The 12,270-nt window shown below is 36.1% G+C and overlaps 1 protein-coding gene across 1 annotated transcript; it reads left to right on the forward strand.

Annotated features, from left to right (window-relative positions):
- Positions 1 to 540: 540 nt before the first annotated feature.
- LOC125660843 (uncharacterized) lies at positions 541 to 3,079 on the forward strand. Its single transcript, XM_056147734.1, has 3 exons — positions 541 to 659; positions 935 to 1,028; positions 2,803 to 3,079. The coding sequence occupies exons 1-3, from the start codon at positions 569 to 571 to the stop codon at positions 3,077 to 3,079; spliced, it is 462 nt and encodes a 153-aa protein (XP_056003709.1). The 5' UTR covers positions 541 to 568.
- The last annotated feature ends 9,191 nt before the right edge of the window (positions 3,080 to 12,270 follow it).

Raw genomic sequence — 12,270 nt, forward strand, 5'->3', positions numbered from 1 at the left:
ATTATGCAGTCCTTCACCGGCATTGGTTGCTTATCTACATCTATATCAGTGAACAGTTCTCGAGCAGGACGTTAAGTAATATACAGCCCACCAACCTTTTTTGTTATCAAAAAGCAACATTTTAGGAAATTGTACGCTGGAAACATTTGTTTAATTGCAGTGGAAGGATACTGTTCTAGAAGGTACTGGACTTGTATGAAGAATGTGAATGAGGGGGATGTAAAACCGGTCACCAAATCTGATGGGAGTTTGTATTTCCCGCCCGATTTCTTCAAAAGGGCATGTGAGTAAGTGATACATTCCTATAATTCAACATTTAACTTCGTTTTAAAGAGGAAAAATGAGTTGCAACACAATTAATCTTTATCTACACCAAAGGCAAGTGTTGGATTTGTTCCCAAATTAAATCCGGTTTACTGTGCATGGATAAAATGAACAAATTGTTATCAAACTATCATTAGGTTTTGTTATTTTCACTTGCATATGAATTTTCATTTTGATGGATAATCACCGATACATCTTATTGCTTATCAGATATTTCGCCACATTCAGTGGTTGTTATGAAAAAATGAAATCGACATCATGCGGGCCAGGTTTTTCGAGGAAAGCAGTGAAGGGATCGAAGATCATGTCCATCAAATTGTGTCGAAACGCAAACGGTAAAACAATTATGATACCAAATTGATTAATGTTCGTTATCTCCACCTTTTATCTCAGGCTGAAAATTTCTTCATTTCAATACAATGTCTTTGACAATAAACACAAACAAAATATTACGTCAGAAATAGAAGGCAACTGACAAAATGTTTAACATTTTTGCAATATTGAAACAGCGGCGGGAAAAGGTGAGAAGTATCATTCAGAGCTCTTGTTTTCACAGAAGCTAGTTGTACATCATAGTGAAATCGTTACCCTTGCCAATGCTTTATTTCAGCCATGAACACTCTTATTCACTGCTTGAATGATAAAGATTTCTATGACGAATACAATCGCCCAGTTGAAGACGAGGAGGGTGGAAATCGTTGCAAGTAAGTAATCGACTATGAAATTAATTATGTACACACCTTTATGATGTGCAAGCTGACTTCCGCTTTACTGTTGTGAACTTTATGACAAAGGAGATGACACCATCTGCTCTAATGTGAGCTTTATGACAAAGGATATTACTTCATTGTTAACCTGCTTTATATGTCTAGCAGTATTCCATTGTCACCTACATGTCCTCCAGACGATTCGACATTCAAGAACATGATCTGCACATAATCAATATTGTAAGATGGAGACAGGATATCGAGAAATAGCATTGTTACAGGAGTTTCAACAACGCCGTTTGAAGTTAACATTTTTTTTTCAAATTATATGACCGTCATAATCTCATTTGCAAATACAATCTATCACTCAGTCGAAAGCTGTCTGGTGTGTTTCATACCAATTGTAAGACCGTTCTTTACATACTGGTTTTAACTGCAAATTACCCCGTTTACCTTATCAACATACAGTGCTCAGAGTGGGTGTCACCGGTCGACAGAAGATGTTTACTCCTCCTATATCTCGTATATCTAGTGATCCGTATTTGTCCAACTCTTAAATGTCTATTCCTTCTCCATCGTCAACTTCCCATATTGATGTAGCAATATTCCATTATCACCTGCATATGGTGTTTATATCTCAACTGATTCGATATGCAAAAGCTTGTTCTACGTATAGTCAGTTTTTGAATCGAGGAAAGCTACAGACAAAATAGTTGATTGTACAGGGATTTCAACAGTATCGATTGAAGTCAGCATCTCGCAAATTCTATGCTCGTTATAACGATTTAGTTCGTCAATAAAACCTATCATTGCGTCAAATGCTGTCTGCCGTGTTTCATACCGATTGTTAGGCCGTTCTTGCCACACTGATTTTGACTGCGGATAACTCCGTTTACCTGATCAGGATATAGAGCTCACGACGGGTGTGACCGGTCGACAGTTGATGCTTACTCCTCCTAGGCACCTGATCCCACCTCTGGTTTGTCCAGGTTTCCGTGTTTTTCCATCTATCTATTTTATATTGATTGTAGGAGTTATGAGATTGATCACTGTTCGTTATCTTCACCTTTCCTTATATGAGTTAAGATTGATGACTGTTTGTTATCTCCTCCTTTTCATCCTCTATGAGATTGGACGCTGTTCGCTATCTTTAGTTGTTCATTTCTATCAACTTCTCAGACGAGACGTAAGTGAATCGGGTATTAATACTGTTGGATTAAGACTTGTTAATTGACTGTCCGTGTATTATCTAACGTTCTTCTCGAGAATTGTTCACTCATATGGAGACCTCGCCATTACCGAAGAAGGGCTTAGAAATGTAGGTATATGTTCGACGGTTACAGCCTTTGAGGAGAGAGAAGTATGTATCGTGTCCCTTCTGCTGCGACACCGTGTATCGCTTGTGTTCTCATCCGACCGACCTCTCCTTTTGGTCACTTCTTATGACAAGCAAGTGTACTGAGGACCTACTCTAACGCGGATCTCCACGGGACTCGAGTTAAGATGTTGGATTTGTATAAAATACTGTTTTGTTTCAGAAATTGAAAGAGCCGCATGCAGTGAGATATATTTAGTTCAAAATGCTTAGTCAGTCTACTAGATGAAAATCGAAACAAAATACCAGCCATTTCCGGCGGAGATTCAAAACACTTAAAAGTATTTGATCCCGACTTCCTGCCCTTAGTATTACTGATGTTGCTTCAGACGCGTGTTCACTGATACGTTAATTTTGTTCAGACAAGTGTTCTGTGATACGTTGATTTTATTGAAGGGTGGCCAAGGAAAAAATTCGGCAGCGTTTACGAGTCGCCAAATACAAATGTGGTGAAACTGAATATACCAACCTGAAAACAGTCGTGGAGGACTTTGGGAATGAGTTCATTACCTTCTTATATCCCGAATCTGATGATCAAAGCTGCATTATTGACGTCAACACCCGACAGGCGCAGGAGGGGCGTGGCCAGTACGACTATGAAGAAATTGATGGATGGATTGATTTTGTAATAAAACCTTTCAACCTCAGTGTAATCGTTGGTTATGTATTCTAAGTTTCCTCAAGCATTGAATTACATTATTATGAGTTATGAGATTGATCACTGTTCGTTATCTTCACCTTGCATTATTCTATTTTCTACGTATGATTTCAATTAATGAATGCGAATCAGAAATGAATGTAAATAAAATGTAGATAGGAAATCAATATAGGTTAAAAGTAAAATCAGTGGCATAACTAAATCATATACAAATCTGCATTTTGGGAAAGCTAGCATTAACATAAACACAGGTGTCGCGGTGAAACTAGCATTAATCAATCAACACAAACAAAACTTTTACTGTAAAACTTGCATTATAATAATCAGTTTACAAGATCACATCGTCATGACGTGCAGCAAAAAACTATTATTAGTATAATGATTTTACAGTAACATTAGCCATACTGGAAAACAATGTTCAAAGTTATGGTAATTAATAATTTTCTATCATCCTTAACGATTAATACCATTCATGTAGTTCTTTTAGCTTTCACAAGGATTAAAGACAAAGTAAAGTCTTTTTTCATATAAGCAATATAGTGTAAGAAATGAAATTTACAAATGGATATAACGAGGAGTGATCGATATTATAAATCCGAATGTCTAACAACTTTTCAAATATCATTTCTGAATTGTTCCGATTTCTGTTATTCTTAAAGAGTGATTCATTCAAATATAATTTGGAGGTAAATTTAATTCAACGTACGACTTATCTTATCGCGTTCACGGCGGGTGTGACCAGTCAGCAGGGGGTTCTCACTCCTCCTAGGCATCCGATCCCACCTCTGGTGTATCCAGGGGTCCGTGTTTGTCTGATCGCACCTCTGGTGTGTTCAGAGGTCCGTGTTTACACAACTCTCTATTTGTATTGCTGATATAAGTCATGAGATTTATCAGTGTTCTTTATCTTCACCGTTCATACAGTTGACCCAAGTACGAGTGGGACAAACACAGACGCCTTGATATATAATTCGTGGTATCAGGTACCTTAAGGAGAAAACATTCTCTGTTGATCAGCCATATCCAGCATGAACTGTATAGCTTGATCAGGTAAGGGGGTAATCCGTACTCAATCCAATATGGTAAGAATGACCCAACATGTGACGAGTGCAGAACCAATTCTAACTGTTCGATACATTCGCTTCATTTATGCTAAACGCCAATCTGATTATACGCACAACTGCTCTGAAATTATTATAAAAAGGTGCTTTGGACCTACATTAACTATCTACGAGAAAGGTGAAAGGTGAAGATAAAGGATAGTGATCAATCACACAACTCCTATAAACAATACAAAATAAAGACTTGGACAAACACGGACCCCAGGATATACAAGAGGTGGGATCAGCTGTCTCGGAAGAGTAAGCATCCCCTGTCTGCTATATGTCTGTATGAATTCCTCTGATCACGAATTATGTTCCTTTATTACCTAACATCATGCTTATATTGTTATGAGGCAGACTTTATTCAAAAGCTTTTACACGAGAATATAATCTTTTGCTATGACTTCCAACTCAAGATGGAAGGTGAAGATAACAAACAGCGATACGTTTTATTAACAATCTTCATTTTCATTCATTTGTTGGTTCAATGAATTCCAGTAAACTCCAGATAAGACACAAGAGAGTCTCTCATATATTTAAACATTTATATAATATATCTTAACACAAGAGAGTCTCTCATATGCAAGGTGAAGATAACGAACAGTGATCAATCTCATAACTCCTACTATGTTATATTTAAACATTCATTGAATATATCTCAAAGGTAAACTTCCAATTATATTGCATGGCTAACGAGATAATTCCAGATTCTTCATCAGTGTAACGGGTCAACAGGGGACCCATATCTTAGTACGCGTTTGTAATTTACCAGATAAGGTTTTCAAATTTAAAATTTATTAGCATTGGTTTAAAATATGAAATATATTTGTCCTAGTTTTACACCTGCAATCTTACTAACCGTGGTTTTAAATCTGAAATTGATGAGCAATTGTTCTACTGAATTTATTTTAGTCGTGGATTGAAAATTTGATACTTTGTGTTTCCATCCAGGATTTCGTATTTTGAGCCTGAAAAGAAGTATCTCTGGATTTAAATCTGATATTTACTTGCCCTTTATTGAAATATGAAATTTAATACCCCTTCATTACAGTTTTAAATTCACTGTAAATAAGAACTTTGTTAGCTCTGGTTTTCACGCATAAAAACACCTATCCTGCTTTCACAGGCCTGGTTCTAAATCTGGATTCTATCTATCCTGGTTTTACTCTGAAATTGAGTATATTTTCATCATTAACTCTATTCTTAAAACTGAAATCTACCAACTTTAGTTTTAAATCTGAAATTTAGTAATCCTAGTTTACTATCGCTGGTTGTACTTTCATTTCTTGACGATAGAAGCTTTGTATGAAGTCAGCATATTTGTCACCATCCATAATCGATTTATCTGTCCTACCATACTCAAGGGAATGACACTATCAAACAGATGATATTCCTTGACTCTAAGGATATACTCTTTATATTATCCTTAGTTTTGCTACTGCCTGGTCCTTTAATGCTTCTTCCTCTGACTGTTGACCTCGTAGGACTTAACTATAATAGTTTGTTCAGAACATATTCATTGTCTACCATCATTGAATCACCTCAGTCCAGGAGATAAATCAGACCACGGCGGGTGTGACCGGTCAACAGGGGATGCATACTTTTCCTAAGCACCTGATCCCACCTCTGGTGTGTCCAGGGGTCCGTGATTGCCCAACTATCTATTTTGTATTGCTTATAGGAGTTATGAGATTGATCACTGCTCGTTATCTTCACCTTGCACCAGAAAGCTTAATTCACTATTATTATGAAAATGATTAGGATATGGAAAACGTCACTAGTAAAGTAATTATCTATAGATGGTTGGTTGTTTTGTAAATTTGATGTGAAAATGGATATCAGCACATTAGTTGTTATAAACATACCCGGAATAATGAATAAGGATCCCCCCGAATGACATGTATCCATGTCTTACGAGTCTCCGATGTATGGGGAATCTAACGATGGGATGGTTCATACTTGTGATCTTTCATTTCAATTCAAAATCGGTACTCAACGATGCCAGTTGTTCTTGATACCGTCCATGATTGATGTCATATCTGTTTATGCCGGCTACATCGGTTGTCTCCCCTCCGATCAGACGCGTTGTTTATCAATGTTCTAAGTAAATAAACTACGTCACAAGTGAGATGCGTTTACTAGATTACCGAGATTATTCGATGATTTTTCATCTACTGAGGTTTAGTGTAAATTTGATGCTCATTGATTTATACAAGTCAAAAATAAAGACAATAATCGGAAAACGAATCAGGAAAAGACGATACTCACCATTAAACTGGTCAGAAAAGACACTATGATTATAGTATTCAGAAATACTCTTGGACAAACAATATTCTAAACAAACATTTTTAAGACTATATTTCCTATGAGAAGCACAGCGCCAATATGAATATTAGTAATGGGTTGCATGTATTGATTGGTTTTACTTGAATTTAAGGTGTCATTTCCGGTTTTTAAAACTCATAATTCTATTTAAAATGTATATGGTTGAACGGGATGTTCGAGAATTGTTCACTGATATGGAGACGCCACCATTGCAAATAAAACACTACAACATTTAAGTCCATGCTCGGTACTTGCGACCTTTGAGAAAGGAGTGATCTTTATCGTGCCACACCTGCTGTGACACGGCACTTCGATTTATACGGTCTCATCCGAAGGACCGCCCCACTTAGCCACCTCTTACGACAAGTAAGATGTACTGAATGACAAATTCTAACCCACATTTCCAAGCTACAATTAATAGAATGCCATAAAAACATTTGTGATAATTTTGAATGGGACATAAAGCAGAATACGTATACCACGTGGTCATTTTAAAATCCTTTCCTTAATTTGAAGGGTATTTTTTTCTTAAGTTAAACTATGAAAATGTTCTGAACATACTCCATAGGTAATTGTTTTCAATGGAATTTCATAGAAAGGAAGATGGCTTCTCATTGAATGTATAAGGTCAACGATGTAAGCCGAAGTTTACAAAGCTAGTGACCCTCTGCCATTCTGACTTACACAGTTTACGAAAAATTAACATACTGTAGTGACACTTATCATTAAATACATATGAGATAATTATCTTCTATTCGAACAATTCATGGCCAGATTAATGACTTTAATATCAGCATGATTGCGGAATCAATTTTGATAGAAGGTGTATATAAGACAATAATAATATATTACATTATTTCAACAAATCGCAAATAATAAAATCAAGATTACCGTTTGATCAGAATATTTGCCGCGTATTATGCACACGAGCTGCGATATTCTTCATCAATTATCATACTCAAACAAGGGGTGCATATGAAATACCAATGCATATTTTACACGGTATGTTTCATGTTTTACTTTGTTTAACTAAAACAGTGAAGAGCTAATTTCCCTTTACGTCGTGAATATCATGTTAAAGTAGTTATATTTATTTCCATTAAAAAAGTATTCAAAGTTCTTAAACATTTGAGCTTTTTTTCACACAAAACACATACAATTAAGGAAATGAAATTAGACTTAGAACGTGCGTGCATGTATGTGTGTGAGTACACTTTTTTTTACTTGCGTACATATATACGTATGTACCGTGGTTGTACTTTTCCAAATATCAACTATCTTGATCAGTTTTCGTGAATGGTGTTGCAAAAGCGGTTGAGCTTTGAAGGAAGACACGTATAAATTGAGGAGTCATTAAGGTGGAGACTAATGTTACATTAAATATTTCCACCAAACTGAAACACTTATATTGATAACACTGTAGACGAACAAGGGTATGCAAATGTAGAGGAAAAAAAAGCGTTATCATCTCCTGTCATTACAGCTACTAAGGACATCTGTGATGTCATTACATCAACTAAGGATATCTGTAACTTTATTACATCCACTAAAGAAATATGTAACGTCATTACATCCACTAAGGAAATATGTGACATAATTTTATCCACTAAGGAAATTTGACGTCATTACATCCACTTAAGAAATATTTAACGTTCATCATTTAAGTTCCGTGTGGTTCACGTCAACATTTCTTGTACCTTATCATCCTCGTTATTCGACCTGGAAAACTGAATCCAAACAGTCGTGTTTAAAATCGTGGTTGTCACATCACTATGTTTCGGCGTCCTCTTTAAGAGTAGATTCTGTATATTTCCCGGAGAACGGGCTTAGGAGTACATTGGACACATCTTGTTTGTTTTATTGCAGATGACAGACCGTGTACTACGATATTCAGGACTTATATGCAGGATATGGATGTGGAAGAGATCTGTTTTAAACCTCTGTATTTCCTGGTCGACTTCTTCACAAGGATATATCGGTAAGTCTCATCCCATGATAACACTGATTCAAATTTTGATTTAGGGAAAACGTTTACATTAATGATTATGCAACGCTCGCACCCTATCTCTACGTCAAAGATAAACTTCAAATGGCAACACGTACTTCCCAGAACTTCAAATTCGCTTTAGAGTGGGTGAAACGAATAAATTTCATCAAACTAGTATAACATTGCATCAATTTCACTTGTATATGAATATTCAGGTTTGCTGGCTACTGCCTGTGCTATTGCATTGTTTCACCAGCATGAGATATTGTTATGGAAAAATACAAACAGCGTTTTCCAAACTACCTAATCAAAAACTTAAAAAATGTGTCAATCAACTCGTGCCGAAACACAGACGGTAACATCCTCTCACATGTATTTGTATTCAAACTATGTAAAGGTTCCTCATTTCATTACGATGATTTGGACTAGACAAACAATTTCTTTTTAATCTAAAATATTCGCCTTTCCTGGAATGTAATTCATAGAATGCTTAAAGTTTTATATAAGTCAAAAATGGCGAGAAAAAGGGTGACAGGTATCGTGTGAAGTTTACTCTGTGTTGAAATCCTTCAGACGTTTAAATTATTTAACACACGTGTCCCCTGCTCGAATACTAGACAATTCTTAGAAGCATTCATGATGTGTGGGTGGCGAAGAGATATGTTGCAAGTACGTAATTCTCAAGTACATTTTCAAGACAACAAGCTGATTTCAGCGTCTCGTTGTCAACTCCTTATACTGGTATAGCAGCGTCCCATCATCACTTGGACATCGTGTTTATGTCACTACACCGATTCGATATGCAAGAGCATGTTCTGCCTATGATCAATTTCAATGAGGAGGCATGCTGCTGACAACTAAGTCAAAGTTACATGGGTTTCAACACTGTCGTTTGAAGTCAAGATATCGTAAATTGGATGACCGTCATAATTTGCTAATATACTGGATCGGAAGATGTTAGGCCGTTCGTTACATACTGATTTTTACTACGGATTACTCCGTTAACCTGGTCAATATATCGGTTATCGGTGGATGTGACCGGTCAACAAATATATTTTACTTCTATTAGTCACCTTATCCCACCACTGGGGTTCATGTTTTCCATTCTGTGAAATATGTATCCTCTGAGGAATTTATGAGATCGGAGAGCTTTCGTTATTTTCGTTTGTTGATTTCTGTAATTTTCGCATTGAAATTACTTGAACTGTTTACTCTTCTGGAGATGGTATATACTATAGGTGGGATCAGGTACGTAGAAAGGGTAGGCATCCCCTGTCGACCAGTCAAATCCGCCGTGAGCCCTATTTCCTGATCAGGTAAACGGAGTTATCCATAGTCAAATTCAGTGTGCAAGAACGGCCTGACAATCGGTATGAAACACATCAGACAGCATTTGACCCAATGCTAGGTTGTATTGACGAACTAGATCGTTATAACGACTATAGAATTTGCCAAATGCTGACTTCAATCGATACTTTTGAAACCCCTGTACCAACTACTTGTTTGTCAGTAGCTTGCCTCGATTTAAAATCTGACTATACGTAGAAAAAGCTCTTGCGTATCGAATAAGTTGAGAGATATAAACATCATATGCAGGAGATGATTGAATATTGCTCCATAAATATTTGAAGTTCACGATGGATAAGTTAAAATCACCCCGTTTTTCATACAGTTGAGTGGACAATCTGCCGTTAATGTCTACTTTGGATAAGGTATCTAAGTATGCAGTAGAAGTTGACGATTCTGTGGTGTCTTTTATTTCGAGCTCACAGGGATATGTGGAATCGACGCATGTCGATTTAAATGCCACAGCAAGAATTGTTTTCTTCTCAAGTAGAAGTTTTTTGAATAAATGTTGCTTCATATGAATATAGAAAGAGGTCAGCTAACAAAGGAGCACAATTCGTGTCCATGACTAATTCCAACACACTGTTGGAAGACTTGATTACCAAAGACCACGAAGATATTGTGTATGAGGAACTCTAGTTTATTTTGTTATTTCAACTTCAGAGTACTTGTGCGTGGAATCAGAGTGGTGTTTAACAAAGTAAGTTTTCTGATGACTGATCACTAGATATTAATATTCTCTTTTTCCATTTTTGTCCAAGCAGCTGTCTATAATGTAAAAACGCCTAACCGTTGATTTACCGTGAGGAATGGTCGTGTAAAGTGTTAAAAAGACATACGTTTTGATGTTGTTGATTTGAGAAAAGTTTTGCGATTTCAAATTTACTAAAAGTTCTTTTGAATTGTTTAGAATCTTCATTTTATTAATACCACTTCTGGCATATGTAGTCGAACTATTTTAAGTTTGACGTTTCTCCTTCACAGCTGTAAAAAACAATCGTGAGGAACAAAGATAGGGGCTTGGTAGAGCATGTGCACTTACTTGATTCAGCAATGGATCTTTGTTTGTAAGGGTGCTTATGCAGTTTAGGAATCCAATATAGGTACGGTAACTCATATCCATTCGATCCATTGACTGAGATATTAAATGTGTACTAAGCTGACTTATGGTTTTACTTAAACTATGTAGCAAATTAGCGTATCATCTCGAACACAACAAAGTCCGTGTAAACGTTTTCTTTAACGATTGACGTAAACTAAACTAAAAACCCTGATTTTCGTATAAATTTTGCATACGTAAAAGTTTTTATAGAAGATATTGTCGTCTTTAGCTAAATATAGAAAAAAAACCCAACACAGTCACTGGTTTATGCATAGAAATAGTCGTTTATTCGAATTATTATATATATCCAACTAAAGTGAGGGCTTTGACTTACACATAGTTAAATTATCCATTATGAATTTGACAGGAAACACATTGATTGATTACGAATGCAGTGAAAAAGACATCTCAGACGATATAAAGCAAAAACAGAGAAACAAAAAAAAAAAGCCATTGTGCATCAAAAACTTAAAAACCATATACATTTAATTATAATATGCAAAGGGGCGTCAGCAATGGCAATGATCGTTTAGAGGTGATAACCCGTGTTTGATGATGTTGATTAGATTCTCCAACGTATTCCCTCATCATCACATGCATAGCAGTGATGAATTAACTGGACTTGGTATTCGGACCGTGAAGTACTTATTATTCACGAAAAATATATTGAATTATGTAAACAGATGATAGGAGATTCTGACACGTTTTACAAACTGATGATTGAGTAATGGTGAACACAAACATAATACAATTACAGGAAACATCCCGAACGGTCGCAGTTTGTTTTTTTAATTATTAGTTTAAGTCCCGCTAATGTCAAAAACAGCATTCATCTAAAAATAGGTAATGATCGCTCCTTCGCAAAACGCTCGGCTGTCGCAAATATTTGACCTTCAAATCGGAGTTTGTATGTTACGACAGACGTTAGCACATTAATAAATCTTTACTGCTATGATCATTATCACCAGGTATAGGTTGAAATGGTCATCAGGTGACGTCTCAATATCGTCGACACGTTTTCGATAGAACATAACACAAATAGATAACCAACAATTAGCATAAACATTCTATACAAAATTCAATTATCGAAAACGATTTCTGTTGAATGAAATTGTGTGGTGTTCATGTTAATTTAGAAGTAACATGTGTCAGTCTGTTCTAGACATTGAATTGTGTCACTGGATCACACCAAGTTCAATTTTGCCGAATGTGATGACTTTTCTAAATAGTGTTTGTCATTTCAATCACAAGCTCACGGCTGCAACATTAGTCTCTACGGTCATCAAGTATAAAATGATTGACCTATTTCACAGTTGATTAACGTACAGACAAAAGGACAAAT

Source organism: Ostrea edulis, chromosome 8, assembly GCF_947568905.1.
Source record: "Ostrea edulis chromosome 8, xbOstEdul1.1, whole genome shotgun sequence".
Classification (NCBI taxonomy): domain Eukaryota; kingdom Metazoa; phylum Mollusca; class Bivalvia; order Ostreida; family Ostreidae; genus Ostrea; species Ostrea edulis.

Coding starts and splice junctions, on each gene's coding strand:
- LOC125660843 (XM_056147734.1), top strand. CDS start 569: ATGAAATCGACATCATGCGGGCCAGGTTTTTCGAGGAAAGCAGTGAAG. Junction 660..934: donor ATTGTGTCGAAACGCAAACG/GTAAAACAATTA, acceptor GCTTTATTTCAG/CCATGAACACTCTTATTCAC. Junction 1,029..2,802: donor GAGGGTGGAAATCGTTGCAA/GTAAGTAATCGA, acceptor ATTTTATTGAAG/GGTGGCCAAGGAAAAAATTC.